Source organism: Chelon labrosus (genome assembly GCF_963514085.1).
Source record: "Chelon labrosus genome assembly, chromosome: 5".
Lineage (NCBI taxonomy): Eukaryota > Metazoa > Chordata > Actinopteri > Mugiliformes > Mugilidae > Chelon > Chelon labrosus.
The window spans coordinates 9,261,869-9,289,755 of NC_140341.1; the positions used below are offsets into that span (position 1 = coordinate 9,261,869).

General features: G+C 42.9%; 2 protein-coding genes across 4 annotated transcripts; both read left to right on the forward strand.

The window, feature by feature from the left end:
• Positions 1-246: 246 nt before the first annotated feature.
• Positions 247-12,966, forward strand: creb1b (cAMP responsive element binding protein 1b). Its single transcript, XM_084545228.1, has 8 exons — positions 247-328; positions 5,760-5,872; positions 6,039-6,185; positions 6,272-6,372; positions 6,684-6,838; positions 6,989-7,174; positions 7,267-7,420; positions 8,182-12,966. Exons 2-8 carry the CDS (start codon positions 5,768-5,770, stop codon positions 8,324-8,326), a joined length of 993 nt encoding a protein of 330 aa, XP_084401354.1. The 5' UTR covers positions 247-328; positions 5,760-5,767; the 3' UTR covers positions 8,327-12,966.
• A 991-nt stretch (positions 12,967-13,957) lies between these two features.
• ccnyl1 (cyclin Y-like 1) lies at positions 13,958-27,304 on the forward strand. 3 transcript variants are annotated; one of them, XM_084544617.1, is made up of 11 exons: positions 13,958-15,341; positions 16,435-16,509; positions 16,871-16,914; positions 18,595-18,695; positions 19,081-19,116; positions 19,218-19,269; positions 20,989-21,108; positions 21,662-21,828; positions 25,657-25,819; positions 26,034-26,118; positions 26,893-27,304. In XM_084544617.1, exons 1-11 carry the CDS (start codon positions 15,179-15,181, stop codon positions 26,901-26,903), a joined length of 1,017 nt encoding a protein of 338 aa, XP_084400743.1. In that variant the 5' UTR covers positions 13,958-15,178; the 3' UTR covers positions 26,904-27,304. The 3 variants fall into 3 exon arrangements, with proteins under 3 accessions (XP_084400743.1, XP_084400741.1, XP_084400742.1); XM_084544615.1 differs by having other exon boundaries at positions 26,964-27,304; XM_084544616.1 differs by having other exon boundaries at positions 13,963-15,341; positions 26,034-27,304.
• The last annotated feature ends 583 nt before the right edge of the window (positions 27,305-27,887 follow it).

Genomic DNA, 27,887 nt, shown 5'->3' on the forward strand with positions numbered 1-27,887 from the left:
AGCGAACAGATTATTGTTGGTCTCTTGCATAATTTATTAAACTCCACATAAACCTCTTATTGTCACATTTTGTCATTTTGCCACGCGCTTCACGGGCCAGGAGGGTGTCGTTAGGCTCCGCTCCCCCTCGGCAATCTCCGGCCCTCTCCGGCCGCCGCTCGTCCATTTCCGCTCGGCGTCGCCATCTGCTTTCTCGTCCTTCTCCAATCTCCGTGTTGTTGTTCCCGGTGACGCGGCGGAGGTGTAGCCTGACGCGGGCTCTTACGTGTCGGCCAGAATAAAAGTGGAGCTCCGGAGGCCCGGGAGTGACGAAAGGGAGTCTGTATCGGTAAGGACGGAGCGGTGTCCGGGGCTCGGAGGGACGGAGACGCGGCCGCGGGGAAGTGTCGGTCTGGTCGGGTTCGGCCCGAAAGGAAACAAAGAGATCATGGCGCCGCGGTGTGTTTGTAGCAGGATGGAGGGGAGGGGAGGCTGCGGCTGTTTTGAGGGGGGAAACGGGGGCAAATGTGCGGCGTTGATGCTGAGCCATGAGGGGCAGTTTGTGCGTTAACACACCGGGGACTGTGACAGGACTTTAGCGTTGTTAAGAAGCCCGGCTGTCAAACGGTGCTCTCGCAGACAAGACATTTACGCGCAAAAATTGCGCTGTTTTCCATTTAAAGGCGCACTGAAAGCACCGTGTCTATATTTTCATTAATTTCTGCAACTTTCTCGACTTAATTCATGATTCTATATCAGCTAATATCACCACAACCTCATCCTTATTATCTATTAATATGTTTATAGTAGTGGGGTTTTGCGGGCCGTGGGGGTTTGGTTGAACACATCGGGCCTGTGTAGTTTACGCACACGCCGGCGGTGTGTTTGCGGTCAGTTTTGCGGTTTTGATCGTTGCTTTTATTTCATCTGCTGGGATGATGTGACCGCGTTGAGGGGGGGCGTTGCCCGGCCATGTGGCTCCGCTGCTGTCACACACACACGCACACACCCACACCCACACACACACACTGAGCATCCGAGTGATATTTGAAAAGCAGAGGGAGAAATGTGTAAAGCCAATCATGCGGCGGAGAGAAGCTACGCACAGTGTGAGATCACTGAGTGAACAAACACGTCCCGGATCAACAGTCAGAGCCTGAGGAGGCTGAAGGCAGCCAGGGATCACAACCTCCCAAACCCTACTACCACTAATAATAATAATAATAATAATTACTATTATAATAATTATTATTTTACATGCAGGGAGGTTGGAGAATCATTTAGAGTTTGCAGAATTAGTTTCTCATTTCTAGTGTTTAGTGTAGACTATTTTCTCACATGAATGAAGGTACACCAGTGTAAACAAATGCCTTTTAATGTAAAGAGTCCTGCACATAACCTTAGTCACATGACTGTTATAGTGTTCAGTTTATGTCAAAACTGTGTCAGAAATGTGAATATTCATGTGCATGGTGTGTGTGTGTGTGTGCATCGTACTGGCGTTTGGGTTGGAAGGGTGTCACTTAACAATTCGTTAATACACAGGATTAGATGTTACAATCACAAAACACATTTAGAGGCCCTGTCCAGCAACAAACCTACAGTCAATGCGTTGTGAAATATGAACTAAGTAAATAAACGCTGCTGGCTTGTCCGGCCCGCTCAGCAGCTAAACAAACAAAGAAATATAGCTGCCAACCAACATGAAGACATCAGATACCTGGCCTATTCAACGGCAGTATGCAGCATGTCACTGGGGTTTTCAAGTGGGCACCTCCCTTCGCCCATGTTTCGTTAAGTTAGGCCCACAACACCTCAAGAAGGCTTAACAGTGAATTCCAGCGTCCTGGAGTCACCCCCCTCCACGCTGTCACTTTCAACAACTAATCTTTCAATACATTAACCTGGCCTTTTTACACAGCAATCGGAGCAAACAATCAAACGTACCTGAAACGTTGATGCGGACTGAACCACGAACCAAACAAACAAATCTACCGTGGTTCGCCCCGTTGATGCGGACTGAACCACGACCCAATTGACCAAATCTATTGCGATTTGCAAATACTAAAGTTACGCAGCCAGCCTTACCTTTAGCGAGCTCCCCAGCTAGCATGTTTCCTCCTTACCCACAGCCATTCACTTGCTCGCTCTGCTCCTGTTGCTTACCTGGGCTGGCTTTTAATCACAGGGTAGGGCGAGCATCAGGAGGGAAACTTTCTGTTGGCCGCCTTAATGTGTTTTTGCACGGACGCATGGAAACAACTGTAAGCAAAGTCGGTTGTGCAGCGCTGTGATGGAAAATAAAGGGAGAGTTAAATAGAGCCTCGGAAGTGAAGCAGAGTTTGTAGTGTGCGCGTCATCAGTTTTCTCCTGTGTTTAGCTTACCGCGGCTTATTGTTTTTTTGTGGTTGCCAGTCAGCCACATCAAGAAAGGTGGAAATTTAACTGTATGACCTTATTTTGGAGGATGTTCGTGGCGCTGTTGAACTGGATTTAAATTAAAGTTGGATAACTTGGTTGTATTAAGAAATCCACCGCCATTATTCATCTTTAAACCGTTGCTTACACCCGCTTAGAGCATAACGTTAATGGAAATCTATTTAGTTTAGTTTTATAGGTCTATATGTGTCGAAACAAACCGCATAAAACTTGCAAATCCCGCGGAAAGCAACACACAAGCCGTTAACATCCCCTCTGAAGAGTCTTTGCTGAGTTCTTGCTTGAAAAACACAGATGAGGACGCAACGACAACTCCCAGGAACTGAACGCAACGACAAATGAGACAAAAGTCATTGTAATAGTCTGAAATCTTAACGCTGCTCTCCGTTAAGATGATCATGCCTGCCAGTAGCGCTACAGTGGTAGGGTCTTCCTCTTTGACAAAGATGAAGTGAACTCTCACACTTGTGACAGTCAGTCTATTCTCATTGGCATATTTACGTAATGGACGTCATCGATCCAACATCCTCCCAGAGGAACACTTTGATTAACTTAAAAACATAGTCAGATATTTATTTCTTCTCTTTAGACAGCTCTCAGGGGTGTTCCTAACAGAGGAAAACGCATGTTTGCTGTTTTATTATTGTAGTTTTTCTTTATTGAAAGAAACACATTGAACTATTGATAAAACTTTTAGTATAGGAATCTTTTTTAAGCTAATGAGCCAATTTGGGGTATCAAAACACACTTTGTTCTGCTGTGTCATTCACAAGTATTAAACCATGGAAATTTTCCTTAAATTTGTCCAGAATACATGAGGAAGAGACAGATTGGATAGTCTTTTGTTACCAATATTGTTCAAATTCCCATAATGAGCAGCAGCCACCAGCCCAGGTCATGCATAACGACGCCAACATCGTCATTTGTTAACAGTGTTTGTGGAGCTTTGCTGATAACAGATGGGGCTGTTCTCGCACAGCGGTCGGGATGCGAGCGTCATTATTGCGCGTCGCTCGTGTAAATTCAGCAGCTGAAACTCTCATCTCGGATTCTGTGTACAGATGTTGATGTCTGTCAGTGAGGTGCGCGTGTGTTTGTATTGCTCTGTTTGCTCGTCTGCAAAACAAATGTCATCTTCTTGCTGGAGGGTGTACATACTGGTGTCCTCCTTGTCCTGCGCAAACAGATCATCCAAACAGACTTGTGAGCACTTTATCGCCTTATTTTGGGATTCAAGATGCATTAAACCGCTGTGTGTTCAGTATTGATACCTGTAAGTAAAGCGCAATTCACCACAAACTACAGCTGCCACGGTGGATGCATTTAAACTAGTATCCCACTAATAATCAGAATCATACATAAGTCAAGATCAAAACTGAAAAAATCTGAGTAAGAGGTTGATTTAAAGGGGATCTACTGTTTTTTACAACCTGGACCTTATTTCTGGAATAAAATACGGTCGTTTACTCACCCACATAACTTTGGTGTCATTTCTGAGTCATTCGGACGATATTTAGATCTGTGTATATCCATATAGTGGGAGTGACTGGGGCACCGAAACGCAGCCTCTAAATAACACATTATCTGCCGCGAAACTCGTTCATTTCACCAATATGTTGTTATGGTACGCTAGTGCTATTCCTCGTGGAGTCTGGAGTTACCTGTTATCTATTCGCGGACGAGCGGTTTGTTGTTCTTTGGCCAGCTGTTCCTCTCTCTGCCTCCTCATCCTCCTTTCAACGAGCTCCTCATCCGTATACTCTTACTCAAAACGGTAAGGGCGTCCATCATAAACAAAGTCGTCCTCCACAACCTCAGAATCGGAAAAATATTCAGCCATGTTGCAAAAAACTAGCAGTAGCAAATTACAGGTAAACAAGCTCAGAGATGACATCATCCAGGTCAGAGGTTAGTAGGTCAATCTACAGACCCCCGGATGATGATAACAGGTAACTATGGACTCAACGGGGAATCGCACTAGCGTCTCATAACAAAATATTGGTGAAATGTTTTCATATATTTCACAGCAGATAATGCGTTATATAGAGGCTGCGTTTTGGCGCCCCAGTCACTCCCACTATATGGATATACGTGGATCTAAATATCGTCAAATGACACCAAAGTTATATGGGTGAGTAAACGATCATATTTTATGCCAGAAATAAGGTCCAGGTTGTAAAAAACGGTAGTTCCCCTTTAAACCTTTAATAACAGGTTCAATAAGAAAATACTGGCAGTTAATAAGAATGTTAACACTTGGTCCAGTTATTTGAATCATTTCATATAGTGTATGATATGATCTGTGACCAAGGGACACCTCAGACACCAGATGTGTCTTCTTTCTCCTGTCAAGATTTCCTTATTCTCTGGTAACAGTCCTAAAGGAGGAGTTTTTGTCCAAAGGGCTTCACCATGTAGTTAAACATGCATTTAGTGTCTCGCATATTTCAACATTCAGTAACGGAGCTTTATGTCGATAGCAGAGGACCAACTTTCAGATTTTATTTTTAGTTGTAATAAATGTCTGCAGTTTGGAAGTCACAGATTTAAAAGCCCCCAAAGACCTGGATCGAAATAGACCACCTGTGAATAATTAGGCCTGAACCTGAAAGCAGAGAAGGAACGATGCTCCGACTGTCAACAGCTGAAAAGTCAGCACGTGTCACTTTTCCCGCACTTCACATTTCACACCGTCACACTTTTGTTTGTCTCGTGTGATAATTATGACGCATCGCTGAATCAGAGCTGATATAGAGACAGTTTGGGTCCACTTAAGTATTAATCAGAACTATGTGACGTTACAGCGGGATCTTCCTGTTGGATCGGAGTGGGACAAAATCAGATATATGCCACAAGGAAGCGGGACTGTTAAAGTGTTGAAGGTCTTTAATCTGCAATCCGCAGTAAAAGTCTTACATTTAACTTCTAGTTTGGTACTTTTAATTACCAGTTACCCAGAGTAGAAGAAGATTCCTGGTACATTTATTAAAGGTGACCGATAAATAACCTCTTGAAAATCTACCGATGTTTGGTAGTGAATGGTTGGTTCTGTTTTTGCTTGTGTGGATTTGATTGCAGCGTTTGCACGGTTAAAGTTTTATTGAAATATTAAACGTTAGTAAGAATGCTTTTGTAACAGAATAACTGCCCAAAATGCGTTGGGTTAAAATATTACGTAATCAACGATACTAAATAAAGAGCTGTTTAGGAGCTAAGAGAGCCGGCTCTTCTTTGGGAGCCGTGGCAAAAGAGTCGGCTCTCAGAAAAGAGCCATACTGCCCATCGCCAGTGTCTTCGCCTCAACAGAAGTTAAGTTACTACAGCTTCTCTTCTAATTTCAGCTCAGCCAATGAAGATGGAGTCAGCAGCCGAGGCTCAGCAGGCGGCGGACGCTGCTGTGACAGAGACAGAGAACCAGCAGATAACCCAGGCACAGATCGCGACTTTGGCCCAGGTGACACATGATGTTGACACTTTTACCCAGTACCGTCTATACCCAGCTCAGGTTTGGAATAATTAACAAAATAAAGAAAGAAGAAAAAAAAAAAAAAAACGTGTATTAATATCATTTTATACCGACGCGTGGCAGACGGCGCAATGATATCACCTCTGAATTTTAGGTATCCATGACAACAGGGCACGCCACAGCAACGGGTCCCACGGTAACGCTGGTACAGCTTCCCAATGGACAGACGGTTCAGGTCCACGGCGTCATCCAGGCTGCTCAGCCGTCCGTTATCCAGTCCCCACAGGTCCAGGCAGTACAGGTGAAACACACACAGACTCACTTCTAGCTTCTGGTGTCGCTTATTCAGGCACAAAATAAAGTCAAATGTTGTATTGTTTGTTCCAGATTTCCACCATAGCAGAAAGTGAAGATTCACAGGAGTCGGTGGACAGCGTGACCGACTCTCAGAAGCGCAGGGAGATCCTATCACGACGCCCCTCCTACAGGTAATTAGTGTCAGTATATTCAGCTGACCTCATTCTTTGGGCACATAATGTTGCTGAACCTAGACCTGAGCAACTGCAGCAACCCCAGATCATAGCACTGCCCCCACAGGCTTGTACAGTAGACACCAGGCATGATGGGTGCATCACTTCATCTGCCTCTTTTCTTACCCTGATGCCTCCATCACTCTGGAACAAGGTAAACCTGGACTCCATCATACAACATGACCTTCTCCCATTGCTCCAGAGTCCAGTCTTTATGCTCCCCACTGAGATTTATTCAGTAAATCACAACGGTCACTCGCCCCCAACAGGAAAATCTTGAACGACCTTTCATCCGACGCGCCGGCTGTCCCTCGTATCGAGGAGGAAAAGGCTGAGGAGGACTCATCTGCTGCTGCCGCCACGCCCGCCATCACCACCGTTACCGTCCCCACGCCCATCTACCAGACCAGCAGCGGCCAATACAGTACGTGAAAGCTAAATACGTGATGTTAAATGTAAGATTCTTATTATTGACAGTCTGACCAGGCTGATCATCCTATCCAAAGCACAAAATAACAAATGTCCATACCGTAATGTGCCTCCTTGCCATTCATCCCTCTCGCCGAACACATAGTCGCAATCACACAAGGTGGGGCCATTCAGCTGGCTAATAACGGTACAGATGGAGTCCAGGGCCTTCAGACTCTGACCATGACCAATGCAGCAGCAGCAGCCCAGCCCGGAGCCACCATCCTGCAGTACGCACAGACCAGCGACGGCCAGCAGATACTGGTCCCCAGTAACCAGGTGGTGGTCCAAGGTGAGAGAGGGGATCACTCTCTTTGAGTGAATGAAACACAGATTTGGGTTGTGAATAGATCAATTTTAACATATATTTTGATTTCCGTTTAGCTACCTCTGGTGACGTCCAGGCCTATCAGATCCGAGCAGCCCCGGCTAGCACCATCGCCCCTGGAGTGGTCATGGCCTCTTCGCCCGCCCTCCCGACCCAGGGCGCCACAGAGGAGGTCACCAGAAAACGTGAGGTTCGCCTCATGAAGAACAGGTACGAACAAAGGAGGGTTCTGCACATTTGAGCGTTGATGAAGTGTTTGCAGTGGCGTCAAATATAACTCTTAAGCTTGTTACATACTCCAAGAGAAGCGAGAAATTTGTTCCTAGGGTTGCGAGGACAAGAAAAAAAAGTTTGTTCTGGCCAGGTCATTTATACTTCACGAGACACTCATGTGACGAACTCTGGGGAACTCCTCATAGGGCCCTCCCACTGCGTCATACATCATACGTGCTAAGCACTGTGGGAGATGCGGGAGATGGATGTTGGTGTGTCGCTTTCACACACAGTATGCCGATCTCTACCCAGGAGAGATTAGCGAATATTAGCATCTGGGAGCTTGCAAAGCGGTCGCTAGCATTTCCGCATTTTTGTATTGGCCACGCCCACTTCCGTTTTCTGACCAATCACAGAATAGTTGTCGGACACCACGCGAGAAAAAAGTTCTGCCCTGTTGATGTGTCGAGAACAAGCTGAGAGAACTCCCAAACGAGAACAAACGTCTTGCTTCTTGCAGAGTATGTAACAGCATTTAGATCCACAACTGCTGCCATGGTCCAGCCCAAAACATTAGAAAGGAAGTTTGATGTAAGACAAAAACTGAATCAGTAGTTTCTTGATTAATATAAAGTCTTTGCTTAAATTAATATTCAAGCAACATCCAACAGCTGACATGAAAAAGTCCCAAAGCCCCACCAAAATTCTGATCATGAAAAAGAACCAAAACCCCAAACTGTGTCTTATCCCTCCTACAGAGAGGCGGCCCGTGAATGTCGCAGGAAGAAGAAGGAGTACGTTAAGTGTCTGGAGAACCGAGTGGCCGTCCTGGAGAACCAAAACAAGACACTAATTGAAGAACTTAAAGCCCTTAAAGACCTTTACTGCCATAAATCTGAGTAGTTCCTCTTCCGAACGCCAAACGGGGCCAAGTAGCATTTCAGTTTCTTTCAAATACTTTGACTGTTTTATTCTGCCTTTTTTTTTTCTTCTACTTCTTCTTCTGTTTTTTTGACAGTCACCCAATCCAACTCTGCTTAGACGACTGTCTCTTCAGTAGGCTGTCGGTAATTAGAGTTTAAAATGCACGAAGTTGTGTATTTCCATCCAGGTTTGACGATAAAACATTGGGGAACATTTTAGAACAATCAGTAAAATGGTACAGTCAGCTGCTGACAACGGTTAAATGTGTCGCACACCTTTATCTGCAAGCCTGCGTCTTATTGTCATGGTTTTGGCTAACACCCTTATCAGTTAACTTAACATTGTACTGGTTGTGGTCATGGTTGAGATGCTTCAAAAAGCACCACAGCTGAATAACTCAGAGGAGGCACTGGTTGTAGCTGCTAAAGACTTGGCAGATCAGAAACTAGCGAGTCAACAACTTTGCCAACAAAGCCAAAATTTGAGGCAAGTGCTACAAGACAAGACATAGCAGCTAAAGTTACGTAACTAGTCCAACAGGTAGAAGACCAGCTTGGTGTCCATCTTGCAGCCATTTTTGTTTCGCATAGCTCTTTCCAACAACTATCTGTCCTCTTGATCGGTTTCTCTCTTTTTCTCCGACCTTCCTCCATTAACATCCAGTTCAGTCTCTTTGCTCGTGCCTTGCTACCTGGCAACACCCAACTAACACCTCTTTATAGCTAACTGAAGACAGTGTTTTAAAGCGTTATGCACTTCTATCGGGTACCCGGTTACCAACCAACGTTCAGAGCACGGAAAAGAGATTTCATCCCTTTAACAAGTATCATTAAAATAGTGTCGAAGCTGTTATTGGTGAACTTCCAGATTCCTAAAACTTGTTCGTTTTACATTGTTAGTTATTCTGTTAACTTTTAGTAGTACTTAGTTACTTTTGCGCCAAAGAAACAGATTGTCATTATAAAATAAGAGAAGACTGAAGTCTCTCAGCCCTTTTCGAGTCTGTCTTTGAATCCAATCTTTACAAATTTATGAAACGACTCGAGTTAAGAAGTCAGTGATTATAACTGTTTCAAACAATCACGAATAGTGTTGTCTGAGTCAGACTGCAAACATTTAACCAGGGCAAAATCGACATGACACAAGACATGAACATCACCGCCATTGGCGTTTTTTTTGTTTCTTATTTGCCAGTAGGCAGAAGGTAGGCCTAGTCGAGATTATGAGCCAAAATCGACGTAATGGTGCATTCAAATGGTTCATAATTCTCTACTGATGAAGCGTTTTAGTTGCATTGGACATCAGCCGTTGAAAAGCCACTAAAAATTTTGTTGACCTTATTGCACTCAAGCAGAGTATTTGTGTTTACTACTACAGTATATGTAAGCAATAATGCCCCATCAAGTTGGCCTTGGGATCACTGTACGATATCACTACTGTTGTCATGGTTACCTGCAGTTTCATTAACATTGTGCTCTGATTTACAGCAATAGTTAAAGCTGTCCTAATATAAAAGTGACTTTACGGACGGCTGCTGAATGATGGTTACTTCAGTGTTAAACCATTATGTGGCCAAAACTGTGACAACAAGATGCAGCTCATAAAACTGTTAGTTTTTTTTAACATAAATGTAATAGATTGATTGTGATGTTTTAGCCTGTTCGGGTTAATTTGGTGCACTTTACGGTACATTTCCCTAGCACATGAGACGAGCTCAGTCGGTCGCAGTTAAAGGCTTTGAATGAATTCTTGAATCTCTACTTGATCCGCATCCCGACCCAACAAATTAGGCACAAACAAGTTTTTGTTGTTGTTTTTAAAGATGCTATCGACTGCCGATAATGGATTAAGTGAAACTGTGTGTGTGTGTGTGTGTGTCAGCAGACGGTGGATCGCCACGGTCTGTTTGGAAAGAAAAAAGGAAATATTGTAGAGGAACGTCACGCCTGTCCATTGACTCCTATTGTTTTTCTACTTCTACATTACTGATGGTTGTCAGAGCTGCTACTACAGTGATATTGTTAGTAGGCTGAGACACTACTTTGAAGGTTTGCTTTTACAACCTGGACTCTTTTATTTTTTTTTAAATATATATTTTATCATTTTATTTTCCTATTTACTTACTTATTTAAACGTTTTGCTCGCCAGTTTGAGTCCAGTTGGGCAGCATGAAGCGACATTATATCTAAACCTATTACATGGACGTGAATAAGAAAAAAAAAAGCACTACTTTCATCTTTGACTGATGACTTATTTCTGTTCTGTACACAACTAGTAATTCAGAGGGCATTAATCTGTGTTTATGGTTTAGATAATTGCAGCTTTATTTCCAGATATTAGGCCTAACTAATAGGCGGTTTATGCTTCTGCGTCATTTTGACAGCCCAGACCCTACGCAGACCCTAACGCCGTAGCCTGACATGCACCTTCCCGGAAATGTAACGAGTGTACGAGTAGGCTACGTACGTAGGTTACGGCTTCTAGTCCCGCAGAGGCTTATACGCCGTAACCTACGTACGTAGCCTTCACTGGTGTTAGCCATTTATACTTGTGCGGTAGTCAGTCTGGCTCGCTCTGTGAAAACGGCACCCAAACGCTAGTCGGCGCTGTGTCTTTTATGCCTGTCGGGTTCATTTTTGTTTCTACTTCCTGCTTGGCTTTCAACAATGAAACTTTCTCCGAAATTTCGCTGAAGACGAGTCGTACAAAGGTTTTCTTTATTGATCCCAAACAATCAATTCGAAAATTGCCGAGACGGAGAAGCAGCTGGAAATACTAAAGCAGAAATACGCTACTGCCAAGTGGACCAATCACAGCTCTTGTAGTCTACGTTGCCGTGACTTGTAGTTACATTTCTCGGGAGGTGTACGTCACGCTACGGCGCTAGGGTAGGCGTAGGGTCTGGTCTGTTGCTGTAGCTACGCCGTCAAATTGATGCAGAAGCATAAACCGCATATTAGTCGGTATAATTAAGTGTGCAACAGATAGGAGCATCTGAGGGGATAAACACAAGGTCCAGGTTGTACCGAAACTCATGTTCGTTGAGCAATTTCAACGCCAGAGATGCAAATTTCACATCAAACATTTCTCTTGTCATTAAACAAAATTGTTCTCAGCTTTTTAAAATATTTCTGTTTTTGCAAAAATGGCACCAAAATATGGATTGTGACAAAATGTGAGATTGTGGAGCCCTTTTGTACCAGATCCTTTGTAAAGATCTACAAAGACAATGGCTACAGTTTAAAAAAAAAAGAAAGAAAAAGTTTAACACTAATTATCCACAAAGTTGAAAAGAGATTACTGTTGTGGGACTGTGTGTGGTTTTTTGAGAAGATATGTGTACGTACTTGTCAGTTTATTTTTTTATATATTACTGTATATAGACTCTACAGCATGTGTAGACCTCATGTATTTCTGTTTGTTTGATATGAAATATGTTCCTATGGCTCGTATGAAACCAACTTTGCATATTTGTAACATATGTCGGTGTGTAATTGAAAGCAATGTATGTGTGTGTTCATGTAATCCGCCGGGCCTACCGTCGTCATGGCAGCTAGTGTAAGAGAAAAAGGCCTTTTTTTGTAACCTGTTTAAGGATCGAGATGGTTCGTTCGTCTAGGAGAACGATTTTTTTTGAGGAGCAGTTGGGAGTCCGCAGCATATATCAGTTTTCTTTTTCTTTCTTTGCTCATTGTAAATGTGTTTTATCTTGATCTGTAGAGCAAAAAAAATGATCCACCCTTTTTGTATTTTCCAAGGCATACAATGAAAGCACAACTTTCTTTCCACTGGAGCCGATCTCAGTGTTTATTTTATTGTACTTTATACAGCATTTACTTTAAAGTTTTCCCATTTACGTTGGATCCAGTGGCGAGATACGTAACCTGCCAATCAATCATCGACTCAACTAGAAACTCGTGTGAAGCCTTTCCAAACCCTGAGTGTGTGATTATTTCGGGGGTTAAAGATACAGTCTGTGACTTTGATATGGAAACTTTAAATCCCCACTTTGGATGCGTTTTAGTGTGACACTTAAATGATGTCCTGTTAGCACATAAGTTGATCTTGACCTTTAAAACGGAAGTTCCATTGGTTTAGTAGCTTCTTCTAGAGCTTTCAGATACATCTCACGGCCTCATTTCTTCTCAGAAGCTTACAAACGGGCCTTCGGTTAACGTTCATTCGGCTTTAAATCAAATAAGTTTTAAAACCTCTGCGATTATCTGAGAAGAAATTAACTGGATGTCGGGACACTACCGGCCACTCAGAATATATTAGCATGTGCCGTATCTGTCCCTGTTTTGCTGTTCTCTTGTGTCACCGTGTGGTTTAGAGGAATTTGTGTAGAGACATGACAAAAGCATGCACTTCGGGAGATATATGAACCACACAGTAATTGTGCAAGCAGTGCTTGGGCTCCAAGATGTGTGTAGAGCTTGGTGGCACGACGTCTAGATACTGGTGCCATTACAATATTTAGGGTGAAGAAGTGCGTTCTGAGAAAAAAATCATACATGCAGTGATGGTGCTGAAAAAAAAAGACTAGTAATAACTTTTTCTTTTGTCAGTTTGATATAGTGGACTCAACATTGTGGTGTGATTACACAATGTCTTTCCAATAATACCAACAGTGTTTTTATTTTTGAGTTTCTTTTTTTTTGGGGGGGGTTGTTGTTTTTTTAACCCACGGGCCTCATTTTGTGCATGTACCATGCTGATATCTGTGTGTGTGTGTGTGTAAAAGTATAAATAGAGAGAGAATTTCTAGAACAGTAATAATGACATTTTTCTAACTTTTAACGTGATCGGTTTGTATATTGCCACTTTTACAGATTATCAATTTAAAAATGCCGTTCATTGTACAGTATCCTCGTTGAGACCAGGTCGCCAAATGAAGACTGTTGGTTTTAAACGTTGTCACATTATAAAACTACACCAGCCCATTATTTCAAAGTGCTGTTAGCCCGACATTACATCGCTCTTTTGTAAACACTTGCTATGTCACAATAAAATGCTCTGGATGATTGTTATGTATTTTATTGTTAATCGGTTATACATGAACACTCGAGTTATGATTTAGACACTTTTTATTCTGGCTGACTGCATGGCATTAGCTGATATATTCGCCAGTGACATTTTCGCGTTGCATTTGACCGAACAGAGATGTGTTTTTGTTAAACAACTATTACTTTTTTTTGTTGAATTACAACATGTGCACATTTATTTTGAAGATATATTATTCTGAAGAGCCTGGTTACAACATTATCACATCAATAAACTAAAGCTTACCTTAAATATCTTGGGCTGGGTACATTTTTATCCCATATTATCCCATTTAAGCAGCATTTAAACATTGCAGTGGGTTTCAGTGCGGTTAATTCGAGCCATTTGCATTCTGTTTTTGTAATTAAATCTAAAGATATGTCTACTAGTTTAATAGATGTTTATATTTTATTCGTACAGTCTTTATTTATTTATACTTAACAGATAATTATCCTTGCAAAAGGTGCAGTAGTTAGTGGAGAAGCTTTAAAATGTTACAACAATCCCACAATTGCATTAGTTTAGTTTATGTTTCAATCACTTCTCAATAGATATACTTAATGAAATTTAGCATTAGACCACATTTTTTTCCGTTCATGATACAAAAATACGTATTTTCTGCAGCAGATGACAAAATGGTTTTACTTATATATTTCATGAGAAATAAAGAAAAATATGCATTGACTTGCAGGTAGATGATGGGCTTATATGTCAAAAAAAGGGTGTGGATCCGTAACGGTACAAAAATAGTAGCGTTGTAAATACATTTCATCGGTTTTAAATCTCCTCTGACTGACAGCTCCTTAAACCAATGAGCGGCTTCCGTTGGCCCGTGTTTTGATTTATCAGCCAATGGGAGTGAATGGAATTCCTCAGTGGGCGGGTCTACAACATATCCGTGGCAAGTAGGGCCGTTTGTGAGGTCCGGCAACAGATGGCGGAGGTGGCGGCGTCTCCATACAGCACAAATCTGACAGGGCGGAGGCTCTGATGGGGGAGTCCGGACCAGTAACCACAGTTTGTTGTGTAAGGAGGAACCAGACGAAGGCCTTGTCGAAGTGACTTCATTGATAACTTCTCTCCTACTGTCTTGGATTTTTCTCCCCCTCACTTCTTGTTTTGGTTTTTTTTATTTTTATTTGCTTGAGGCCTCTGAAGCCTCGGGCTAGATTTGGCGACACACCGAGCCGAGTACAAGAAGACGTCTATGGGATTGTTCCGGAACTCTGCTGAAAAAAAACAACAACAACATGTATTTGCCAGAATTTAACACTTCATAACGCTTTCACGTTTTGTAGAGTCAGTTGTGTTTACGTGATACCAAAAATTGGAATTAATGTGGAGTAGAAAAAAAGTTCACGAGACGAGCTAACTAGTTAGCTAGCCTGCTACGATGGTAGTTAGCTACTTAGCCGCGAAACTTTAGCATGTTGAATGAATGAATGAATGGAGCTGCAGCGACCACTTTCATTTGACTAACAACTGATTATTGTTATTGGGGAGAAAAACACGTCGAGCAGGACACAAGACCACGCTGATTGTAACCGCCTTTTTCTGGCTGTTCTTTGACTGTTAAACCACTTAACCTCAAATAGACAGACAGGAATGCAATTCCTGGGAGTTGGCGGACGATTTAGCCTTCAAAGATAGTGTTGTGCTTAATGCGACTATAGTAGCCTTGGTAATGTTTATGAGGCGGGGGGACGCTAACTTTAGCTAGCCACACATATATTTGCACTACTACTTGGACTTGGCTGCGATAGTGTGAAGCTCTACGCCCAGTTCGTAATGGGGAACACGGTGTCATGCTGCGTCTCTCCGGAGTCGAGCCCCAAGCTGCCGTCGAGGCAGCCGGCGGAGCGGCTGGAGGAGTTCCAGACCAGCACCGAAGTGAGCGACGACAACACCGTGCCCTACCTGCAGCACATAAGCGACAGAGAGGTCCCCGATGGTGAGTGTCCACATATATATATATATATATAATACCCCAGCACACACGTGACGGTGACATGGCACAAACCTGATGTTTCCATTCCACCATGAAACACCACAGCCATATTTGTTTACAGGAAGCCTCTTCTTAATCCAGAGTGAAGATGACCTGCATGTGACTCCGTGCGAGCACGCAAGCTAACCTGGATGGCAAATGGTCAAGACACGTGAACACGAGTTCAACTTGTGTCAGCAGCAGCAGCAGCATACAAACGGGACGGTTCATTCCTTTATCCACACGCAACGACTTTATGGTGTAGTCTTTCACAACTGCAAGGGAGGCACATCTACTCCGACACCGTCTTTGGCTGCTGCCAAGTTGCTAGACGGGTTTGTGGCCATCCCACTGCCAGCACGGCACTGATGATGAGAGCATTCTTGGCACCGTTCAGCTTGCACTGCATCATATTGATCCCGCTGGCGTCACGTTACCACGGAGGACATGGAGGAAGAAAACAAACCCCTCATCTGCCACAATAAACACGTAGAAATTAGAAATGAAGGCGTCCCGTAATCATGACTTAATTCACGCGTTTACCAAAACAAACGCGATAGAAGCCGTTCACCTACGATCAAACTTAATCTTAATGTGTCTGTAGCATGACTTCAGTATGCCCTCCATTGGAGTCAAGTATTTTTTGCTCACACTGTGATACAGGCCCCTGATCACTGAAGCATCTCAGATATGTCTCTGTGATGTAGGCCCGTGCTTGGTAGTCCATGTGTCGCCACTCTCCATTGACTCCCAGACATCTACAGTGTTCATTCCACTCATGTTGTTGTGGATAATACTGTGTGTGTGTGTGAGTGTGTGTGTGAGAGCAGCTGTTGACCGGTGGAGGGTCAGAATCAGTCCAGCAAGTCATTCTTGCATTCCTCGCTTCACAAGTGCTCCCATCACCTAATCCCCTGTCTTTTATGTAATCTGCCGCCCGCACAGATTTGGAGGAAGAATGCCGCGATCCAAGTCGTGCTCAAGCACAAACAAGTGTAGTGCTTGAACGTATGGTATTTCATACAGTGCAGTAATACGCGTTTTGTTGTTCTCTCAGAGCTGGCTTTGGAGTCCAACCCATCGGATCACGCCCGAGCAAGCACCATCTTCCTTAGCAAGTCCCAGACAGACGGTGAGCAATCGCAACATGACCAACACGCGGCGGTGATTTCACATTAACTGTCTTGCGTAAGACCATGTGAACAGTAAACGCAACTGTTTCTGAAATACACAAACTAATATTTAATGTCATTACATGTACACTAAGTTCAGGGATGTGGCGTTAACTCTGTACTAAATATTGAACATTTATTTCTCTTGATTACTAAATTTAGCTGCAAGTTCCGATCACAAAAACATTTGATACTGACTGAAAGTAGTCTGAAAACGGCTTTTCTTACTGTCTGTGATTCTTTACACAACTATTACTGTGAAAAGGGATATTAAATTGCATTTAATATGGTGCTAAAAAGTACATTTCTCTTCCTTTACAGTACGAGACAAGAGGAAAAGCAACCACATAAACCATATCAGTCATGTAAGTGGCCAAATCCAGATGTTGATTTTAAATCTTTGTTCAAAAAAATGTAATAGCTCTACTAAACTGTCACCTGCATGGTACCTGCTCCAGAAATAACTGCTGTTGGTGAAAAACCCTTGAGACGACATAAAAGCTTGGAACACCAGAACTAGATTTATGCTTCTGCGTCGGCTGTGATTGGTTTGAAATGCATTCTTCGTCCACATCCCTCTGAATCTGCAGAAGCGCAGATAATTCTTGATCCTTTTGCCGCCTGCACACCATATACTCAGACATCTTCTCTTCTTTCTGGCTAACTAGCAGGACAACACAGAGACACTAGCACAAGTATAAATGTTTTTAAGCTTTAAGCAATGCTTTAATTTCAGCTCTAAGAAAGACGAGGGCTAACTAGAAAATCTTAGTCTTATGATCAACAACAAAATATATTTCTTTGTTTTGCCGTTTTACCAAAGGAATCACAACATACACCATATTGCCAAAAGTATTCACTCACCCATCCAAATAATTGAATTCAGGTGTTTCAATCACTTCCACGGCCACAGGTGTATAAAATCAAGCACCTAGGCATGCAGACTGCTTCTACAAACATTTGTGAAAGAATGGGTCACTCTCAGGTACTGTGATAGTGTGATAGTGTGATCAACTGTCAGTGGTATTATAATGTATAAGTGGAAGCGATTGGAAACGACAGCAACTCAGGGACGTAAAATGACAGAGCAGGGTCAACGGATGCTGAGTCACGTAGTGCGCAGAGCTCGCCAACTTTCTCCAGAGTCAATCGCTACAGACCTCATGCGGCCTTCAGATTAGGTCAAGAACAGTGTGTAGAGAGCTTCATGGAATGGGTTTCCATGGCCGAGCAGCTACATCCAAGCCATACATCACCAAGTGCAATGCAAAACGTTGGATGCAGTGGTGTAAAGCACGCCGCCACTGGACTCTAGAGCAGTGGAGACGCGTTCTCTGGAGTGACGACTCGTGCTTCTCCATCTGGCAATCTGATGGACGAATCTGGGTTTGACGGTTGCCAGGAGAACAGTACTTGTCTGACTGCATTGTGCCAGGTGTGCTCTTGGACAATTCCATGCTCCCAACTTTGTGAGAACAGTTTGGTGATGGCCCCTTCCTGTTCTAACATGACTGTTCACCAGTGCACAAAGCAAGGTTCACTAAAGACATGAATGAGCAAGTTTGGTGTGGAAGAACTTGACTGGCCTGCACAGAGTCCTGACCTCAGCCTGATAGAACACCTTTAGGATGAATTGGAGTGAAGACTGTGAGCCAGGCCTTCTCGTCCAACGTCAGTGTCTGACCTCACAGATGCGCTTCTGGAAGGCTGGTCACAAATTCCCATAAACACACTCCTAAACCTTGTGGAAAGCCTTCCCAGAAGAGTTGAAGCTGTTATAGCAGCAAAGGGTGGACCGACGTCATATTAAACCCTATGGATTAAGAAAGGGATTTCACTTGAATTCATATGCGTGTAAAGGCAGACGAGTGAATACTTTAGGCAATATAGTGCATAGTACTCTTCTTAAATTGGCTCAGTTCAAAAGGGTGAATCTGACTTTATAAATGACAAAACAAGAGAGGTAGCTCGCTATGTGCAGATCTGGAACAAATGTGTCCTCTGATCAGTTCAGGTTGTTCATTCTGTGATTTCGCTTCCTCAAGGTGTCTCCTGGTCCACTCTCAAAGAAGTACAGCTCCTGCTCCACCATCTTCATCGACGACAGCACCGTCAGCCAACCAAACCTCAAAAGCACAATCAAATGGTGAGAACGTCGACCGCGCCGAAGCGCAAACAACACAACGCCGTCTCGCCCAAAAAAAAATCTCATTTCACACGAGAAAATCCTGTTACATCACGGCGTGGTAATCCCAAAGTAATACTTAACGGATGCGTGACTAAAACAGATGAACTTACACCTCATTTAGGTCATTCATCTGTGATGACATTATTTTAATGAGTCTGGATAATCGCATCTTATCAGGATTATCTCGGTGTTTAAATGATGACAACTTGATAAATGTGTCGGATGTTTTTTCTCTCACCATGAGCTCTGACACACAAACACCACACTCCCATTCAGAGTAGTTTTAAGTCATGGATATGAAACTAACATGTTTTTTTCTACACTCTTTTTTTTTTTTCTACAGTGTCACTTTAGCAATATACTACCACATCAAAAACAGGTGGGTGGAAATCTTTAATTTGATCGTGTTTGTTTCATATATGACAAATTCTGTTGCTGAAACCGGGAAGTGAACTATATTGATAGATGTTTGCTCTTTAGGGACTCGAACAGGTCACTGGACATCTTTGATGAGAAGTTGCACCCCTTATCAGTGAGTATGTTCGTGACATAATGTTTCCGCCACAGAAACATTGAGAGTCTCAAGTAGAGCGTCTTTATCACCTGGCATGCATCAGTACAGGGGCGTTCACGCAGGAACGTACTAGACGTGATAAGGGTTCCTGAGTTGATAAACCTGAGATGCAACGTGAGCGGGTATCGAGTTGAACCAATCTCTTGGCATGTGACGCTTGCGACAAGAACAACACACTCCGCCAGTTGCCACCAAAAATATTTAGTTGGTTCCGCCTTTAGCTTTGATTACAGCACACATTCACTGGGGCGTTGTTTCAGTAAGCTGCTGTAATGTCACAAGATTTATTTCCATCCAGTGTTGCATTAATTTCTCACCAAGATCTTGTATTGGTGATGGGAGAGTCTGACCACTGAGCAAAGCCTTCTCCAGCACATCCCAAAGCTTCTCAATGGGGTTAAGGTCTGGACTCTGTGGTGGCCAATCCATGTGTGAAAATGCTGGATGGATTGATGGAATAACCTGGTCATTCAGTATATTCAGGTAGTCAGCTGACCTCATTCTTTGGGCAACATAATGTTGCTGAACCTAGACCTGAGCAACTGCAGCAACCCCAGATCATAGCACTGCCCCCACAGGCTTGTACAGTAGGTGCTAGGCATGATGGGTGCATCACTTCATCTGCCTCTCTTTTTACCCTGATGTGCTGGTTCTCCACTATCCTTCCAGTTTTTAATAATGCGTTGGACAGTTCTTAACCCAGTTTTAGTAGTTTCTTCAATCTCCTTAGATGTTTTCTCTTCTTGATGCATGCCAATGATTTGACCCTTCTCAAACAGACCAACATCTTTTCCATGACCACAGGATGTGTCTTTAGACATGGTTGTTTAAGAAATGAGAAGCTACTCATTGCATCAGTTGGGGTTAAATAACTTGTTGCCAGCTGAAAGATAATCACCCATGCAGTAATTATCCAATAGGAGGCTCGTACCTATTTATTTAGTTAAATCCAGGTGGAGACTTTGTTTTTGGCCAGGCAGTGTATTTTAATGTTCTGCTTGGTTCAATCAGACATTGGGCTGGAGATTGTTTCAGAGCCTGAAACATCAACTGGCAACAAGTCAATATCTTTATATGTAGAACGTGGCTTTAACCAGAAAAAGTCCCTCATGTGAGCCAGTTGTTTAGGTTCATCTAGTTCATTGTATAATCATATCCATTCATTCGGCGCAACCACAGTTTGTTCCTGCAATCTCTTTGCATTGTCATGCATCTTGAATCCGAGCCTTGAGTGGTCTCCTAGTACAAAACTTCACTTTGTTTAGAAACTCGAACCCCCTCTTCTTCCCTCAGTGGTGTGATTCACTGACGTCTGTTCATTTTAAGACATGTGACGAGGCGACATGAGTGGTGTCTGACTCCACAGTCGGGCTGTTTTATTGGCAACTGTCATAGTTCAGCTTTTACAGTCTGAAGCCAGTATCCCAAGTATTCATCATATTGGAAGGGTATGCTCGTGGCCTCATCTGTTGATTTAATAAGATAAGATATTTATTTATCCCACAGTTTAGCACTTTATATGGCAATTTCAATGTCTTACAAGAAGAATTTAGCAAGCTTTAAGCCATAATAAAATGGTTTGTCGTTGTGAAATCAGTCTTCCTGTTTTGTTTTCCATACTACAGTCCAAAGATGACCATATTATCTTTACATTTTATTTTGTTTCATCCCATACAGAGAGAGCCGTTGCCAGATGACTACTCCCTCGTTGACCCAGAACACAAACTGATCTACCGCTTCGTCAGAACGCTCTTCAGTGCTGCACAGCTCACCGCAGAATGTGCCATCGTCACTCTTGTAAGCGCTCGTCTTGATAATTTTATGGTTTTCACAGCTCGTAACGTGTGTGAACGCCTCTTTAGTTTATAGAATTAAAAAAAAAACGCCCTTTTTCTTGGAATTGGCTGCACGTCTTTGATATTATTGGTGCTGTTGCGGTATCTGGTCACCAGGGGGCAGTAAACTCCTGCAACCTGACTTTACCCAAACTGCACAAATGACACTTCACAAATTGAACAGATTCTACCTTAGGCTGATTAAAAAGCATCCGAGGCACAAAGCAAATCACTCCTGGCTGCATTAGCATGTATATATGTATAAGTTTGATAGCTACATCTAATTTTAGCAGGGTTGTCTTAGAATGGGCAGATGAAAGGCAAAGCAAAACAATATGAATCTGCTTCACAGTTTCTGGCGTTTCTTTTTGTGTTAGTCAGAGATTCACACCAAAACGTAGTTGCACACGGCCTGTTTCTGTTCGTAAGGCGCCGCAAAAGCTGAAAGAAAGAGAAAAAAGGACATTAATACCAGTATTATAAAATCCAACCGTCACACCTGCTTCTTCCTCAAGGTGTACTTGGAGCGCCTGCTGACCTACGCTGAGCTGGATATCTGCCCCGCCAACTGGAAGCGCATCGTCCTGGGCGCCATCTTGCTGGCCTCCAAAGTCTGGGACGACCAGGCCGTGTGGAATGTCGACTACTGCCAGATCCTTAAAGACATCACCGTGGAGGACATGTGAGTTTAATGGAACCGCACGGAAAAAAAAAAAATTAAAGTTAAGGTGATGGAAACGGGTTTGACTCACTCCGCTGTCATTCGGTTTCTGTGGAGGAAGCACATAAATGTTCATGTGACATGACTGACTGGATGGATTTTCCCACTTTTCTATAATAAATATAAAGTTCTGTGTCAGATATAGATTGGAAAACTTCACTGTTTTTGTCTGATAATGCAAAAGAGACAAAGAAGAAGGTGTTTTCCAAGGTGGTGGAGTCAGAATTCAAAGCATCTAGAGGACAAGTAGCTCTGAATACTAAATACAACAATACTTGCAGTGTTGGGAGTGTTTTGCATTCTAGTTTGAAGTGATTTAGAAGACCGAGAGTACACTCAAAACCGAGTGACAAGCCTGCGGTCACAGGGAAAGAATGATACTGTGCAAGTGAACGGACAAGAATTGAGAGAAACAATACCCTGGACCCTTTGCACATCTGGCAAATCACTGCAAAATGCGGTTGTGAGTGTTGGATGGTCGATTTTCGTATCGTGACAGGAGGCGGCGTGGTGCATTTAGTGCTCTCTGAACTGACACGATCATCTAAATAACATCCTGTTGCTGTGTGTGTGTGTGTGTTGCTTTACTATTTTCAAATCTGCAGGTTTCGGAATTAAATAGAAGAATTTCAAAACTCCCGTAATCTGAGCCCAGCTTAATGCTACGAGATTATTTAATTGTTGTTTTCCCGAGTTGCTGCCGAAGTTTCAAATGTATGTCTGAATGCGGTCGCTTGGTTTTCAGGACACCGGATAGTTTAGATGTGGAGAAAGAAGGATTCCCAACGAATGCAACCTGGTTCTGGCAGCGACAGTCTCCCCCCCTCTAATAAAAAGAATAACACAACAAAGATGCACTTATAGCAGACGGAAGAAGGGCTGGGGTAGATGGAAGCTGCAGCGTCTCTGCTGTCTGTCAAGGCTATAAGCCAGTGAAGAGGACAGGGGCTGCACTTGGAGGACCCGGGCTTTATTGCCTACAATTGCTTTTCGTGTGTGTGTGCAAAAGAGGTTGAAAGTGCCTCCTTGTTTTTTGTGATTCAGAAAGATGCGTGCGCTGCCCGCATGTGTGTTCTCCGCCTGTGAGCCCCCATCCCTCTCTGACTCTCCCCCCTCTCTCTCTCTTTCCTCTCATATACATCTGACCTACACTCTCTGCGCTCTGTTTTCATTGCCGCTATTGAAGTGTCTTTGTGAACCCGGTCGGGTCTAGATGGAGGGATGGGGAAGAAGAGTAGAGAGGGAACCGGAGAGAGACAGAGGGAAATGAAGAGGAGGGTCTCAAGTGCTCTCACTGCTTCTACATAATGGCCCTGGCTCTCGCCCGCTCCATTAGTTGCCCTGGGAGACCAGACATCACACACACACTCGCACTCGCTCTCACCACCTTTGCTGACCAACAAAGCATCCTGGATGCTGTCTCCTTGGCGACCACCTCCCTTAGATTTTCTCGTGACTGTGATGATGAAGGAAGGACGATGGAGGTTGTAGTCTGGAGGGGAAAAAAAAAAAAAGATGAGCTGTGATACTCCAGCTAAGTGCTTGGAGATACATGTCTGATTACCCGCAAGTGTGTGTCTCAGTGTGTGTGTGTGTGTGTGTGTGTGTGTGTGTGTGTGTGTGTGTGTGTGTGTGTTTGTGTATTCCACCTCCACAGACACGTCCCAAGTTTAAAGTCAATACACGGATCACTCCTAATCAAGTTTCTAATCAGAGTCTCCTTCTGTTCCAGCTGTTAATACATATACGGTGTGAGCATTTCTTTAGTGAACTCTTCCAGGTGAACAGGAGTAAAGTCGTGGATGAAGAGTTTTTTTTTATGAGTAGCTGTTTCCTCTCAGTGTCTGATCGAAATTCATACCGAGGTCTCTGTGTTTTAGTTTTTTCTCTATAAAAGTGTTGAGGTCTGAACAGGAACACTGCAGCTTTGTCCTTTTCTGACCCTTACCCATAACACCAATCCTTTTTTAGGAAGATTACTTACTGTATTTTCCGCACTATAAGGCGCACTTAAAAGCCTTTAATTTTCTCAAAAAACGACAGTGCGCTTTATAATCCGGAGCGCCTTATATATGGATTCATTCTGGTTGTGCTTACTGACCTCGAAGCGATTTTGTGTCGTACACGGCGCTCACGGCGCTCAAAGCCGCACCGCTTGCAGCATTACGGTTACCGTAGTCAGGAGAATCACGGAGCAATGCTCAGCAATGCAGGACGGAGGCAGAAGCATTAAACGAGGTGAAAATCATTATAAATCGGGTCATGTCGAGAGCTGTAGTTACACGAAGGGAGTTTTGGTCGGTTCTGTACGCGCCAGCATGCGGGACTTGTAGTTCGTTTAATTACGTATTTTCCACAGCGTTTTACTTAACTATCTGGCGACAAACTGTGACATTCTTGACATGTAAAATCATTTTTTATTCTGAAAAACAACATATGTATAATCCAAGGCACAAGTCGATCGGGACCAGATAATAATTTATCTTTCGCCATAGACTGCCGTTCATATTTTTTCAAAAGATAGGTCCCATAACCCGGAAGTAAAGGGGGCGGGACTTCGGCTCTCTTAATGCGCCTTAAAGTCCGGTGCGCCTTATATATGAAAAAAGATCGAAAATAGACCATTCATTGACAGAGCGCCTTATAATCCAGTGCGCCCTATAGTGCGGAAAATACGGTACTTTAATTGTTCTTTGGGATTATTTAGGGGTGCACGATAATGATCGGTCAACAAACAACATGGCGGCGGTGGTGTGGGGCTTTTTCAAAGTTTCCGAGGATGACATTTCTCTGGCTGTTTGTAACAAATGTTTAAAGAAAAATCCGCACCAGCATTAATACCTCGAATACCTGGACTTGTACCCACTGGTACATATGTTATCGGTTATCGGTATCGCCCGTTGGAAGCAGAAAGTTATCGGTATCGTTTTTTTAAAAAAAGTTATCGTGCATCCCTAGAATTATTTCTTATCAGGAAAAAGTCTTAATTTTGCAGAATATATATGTTTTAAACAAAATACTCATTTACTTTTCAGTAAATATCTGAAATACGTTGGCTAATCAGCATCTTACTCTATAACTTCCTGCTCTCAGGCACCAGGAGAGAAGTGATTAGATCTGCAGTCTAATCGCTTGCATGCTTTTATAGTTAAGTCATCACTGGGATTTCACCCTTGTTGCGTTTTTAAACAGTGTAATTTACTTGGTATATTACTCTTGAGGTATTCTGAAGCATCTCTACCAATTAGCTCCACCGATTTTTAATATCTTCAAAGCCAGACTGTGTATTACACCCATAATACATCAGAAGAAAACAGAAATTAGACGCTGCAGGAATTGCTGTGCACAAACTTTATTTTGTTGTACAAGTACTGTCGTTGGTTGTGAATCTTGATGACCGTTTGATGCAACTAGTTTGAAGTGAAAATTGGCGTTGTCTAAAAATGCATGTATATAGTGCATCAGACATTGCTTCAGCAGTTTGTTTTAATAAGCAAATAAGTTTAGTAAAATCAATGAGAATACATTTGTAATGCGTGCGATGTCAGTAGTGAAATGTAAGCTAGAAGGTTAGCAGAAGAGATTTAAATTTTGAACTTTCTGCGAACTTAAGTTTATTGATCAGTAACTAAAACATTTAGGCTTCTATAAACCTTGTATTCTGATATTCCGTTGCTCCAAATACTATTTATTTCTAAAGGCTGCTATTGGCTGAAGTTATAGAGTCGAGACTTTGTTCAGACGTTTTGTGTCTAAATTTTAAACCTCTGGTGTCTCCCTGCCCTCCAGGAACGAGATGGAGCGCCAATTCCTGGAACTCCTTCAGTTTAATATCAACGTCCCAGCCAGCGTCTACGCCAAGTACTACTTCGACCTGCGGCAGCTGGCTGACGACAACAACCTCAGCTTTCCCCTGGAGCCCCTCAACAACCAGCGCGCCCAGAAACTAGAGGTGAGGTAGCTTCCAAAAAAGACTGCACAGTTACCTGTTTCAGATCTGCTGGTAGCTACTTCAAATTCTCAAGTGAAAGGAAAATAAGTCAGTGTTTATTTTTTGCAACTCATTCCTGTATAGTTAAGTGCAATAAGAGCTGATTTATATTTATGCAGATTTCTTTAGTCTGATTAATTTTTCAGTAACTGAAGTTTTGTCATTGTTCTTTTAGGCCATTTCAAGACTATGTGAAGACAAGTACAAGGACCTGAGTCGCGCCTCGATGAGACGATCCTTCAGCGCAGACAACCTGATAGGTATACGACGCTCCAATGCTGTCCTCTCATAGGCCAGACTTCTTCCCTTCTGTTTTCCAAAGCCCAGCTAACCCACAGCCAGTCCTGGACAAACATGGCCACCTCACCGTGGCCGCCGTGTTTCTTACATTGAACTTGAAATTGAATTGTTTACCTAAATTGACAAAACTCTACCAGACGACTATTGTTTTTACAAAATCCCTTATTTATTTCTTACTCTTCCCTCATTTCTAAAGTGTTAAGTAGGAGCAGCTCTGATGGAGGTTGACTTTGGATTGTCATGAAAATGTGATTTTTACAAAAAGAAACTAATTATTCCCTGCAACATTAAAGGACAAGGCCGGTGTTGTTCTATATTTTTGTCACTAAATCCCACGACTACACCAAAAACATATTATATTTGACTCCAGGTCCTGACCCTTCTGAGATTTAGGCCTTAACTCAGTAAAGTGTTTGTTTGTTTGTTTGTCTGCAGCACAGGCTCTTTTTCTCTTCAAGTCAGTTTATCTTGTGATCTGTCCCTGGGATTCATTAACAGTTTCAAAAATATAAGACACCACCAGACGTCTTTATTTTAATAGACTCGAGAACAGGTGCGAAATGTTCTCTCTTGTAAATTAGACACCAAACGTTTCTTTGGGTGGGTGTAAGTCACACTTGTTTACTGTCGATACCAGTGATGTTTTATTATGTTTGAGTAAATTTTCTACCCATGTGGACTGAACATACGGCATGTCTCATATTACAAAGTATTGAACTATTAATACTCCACAGGAGTCGACTGAAGCAAACCTTCGGTCAGGAGTGCCAACTGCGATTGGTTTCATGTTATATATTTACCACAGGTGGTCCAGCGGGACAGTTTACTGACACTGGATCGATAACGGTTACTGAGTGGCCCGGTGCAACAGTTAGGTTGACGTAATGTAGGTGGGGGTCCACACTGTCCTGTATAGTGCCCCTTTAAATCCTGCCCGACCTCGCCTGTAAGAGCCCCTCTACAGATTTCCAGTCTTGTCCCAAACGTGACTACACTACATAGATACTGAGAGGGGGGAAAAGACACTGATGGACACCCCTCCCCTCCTTTTTGCTTACTATGTAGGCTACTAGCTGTGAAATTTGTCTTGTTTTTAATTGAAAAAAAAATGCAGATGGAGTATTTTAAATAAACACTAATCATGTAACAAAGACAAGTTGTGGATTTTGTTTATTATGTTTTATGATGATGTAGCTTTAATTTATTGGCTCTGTCTATGCTGGCCTTCTGATTGGTCTGATGGGAACCAATCAGAGGACTCCTACCCTTTGTCAAGCCCCAACCATTGTCCTGACTATGTTACTGTTGTAGTTTAGACCAGGGGTGTCAAACTCATTTTAATTCAGGGGCCACATACAGCCCAGTTTGATGTCAAGGGGGCCGGACCAATAACACGATAGCATATTTACCTATAAATAATAAACTCCAAATGTTTCCCTATGTTTTAGTGCAAAGAAGTACATTTTGAAAATGTTTACATTTAATGACTGGACGTTTCTTACGAAAAAGAAATGCAATTTCTGTTTAGTTCTAGGTATCAGTGTTGTGTTATGTCCACTAAATCTGTGTGAACCCTAGGAATAGCGGTTACTTTTATTGGAAAAATTGCAGTTAATGTCTTCTATGTAATTTTTGCAATTCGCAAATTCATCCCGCGGGCCAGATTAGACCCTCTGGCGGGCCGGTTTTGGCCCCCGGGCCGTATGTTTGACACGTATGCCACAGACTG

Bases quoted from the DNA above. Each gene is read 5' to 3' on its own strand.
- ccnyl1 (XM_084544615.1), top strand. From the start codon at position 15,179: ATGGGGAACACGGTGTCATGCTGCGTCTCTCCGGAGTCGAGCCCCAAG. The intron at 19,117-19,217 runs GTGGGTGGAAAT...TTTGCTCTTTAG, and splicing joins TACTACCACATCAAAAACAG to GGACTCGAACAGGTCACTGG. The intron at 21,109-21,661 runs GTAAGCGCTCGT...TTCTTCCTCAAG, and splicing joins AATGTGCCATCGTCACTCTT to GTGTACTTGGAGCGCCTGCT.
- creb1b (XM_084545228.1), top strand. From the start codon at position 5,768: ATGAAGATGGAGTCAGCAGCCGAGGCTCAGCAGGCGGCGGACGCTGCT. The intron at 6,839-6,988 runs GTACGTGAAAGC...CCGAACACATAG, and splicing joins GACCAGCAGCGGCCAATACA to TCGCAATCACACAAGGTGGG. The intron at 7,175-7,266 runs GTGAGAGAGGGG...ATTTCCGTTTAG, and splicing joins TAACCAGGTGGTGGTCCAAG to CTACCTCTGGTGACGTCCAG.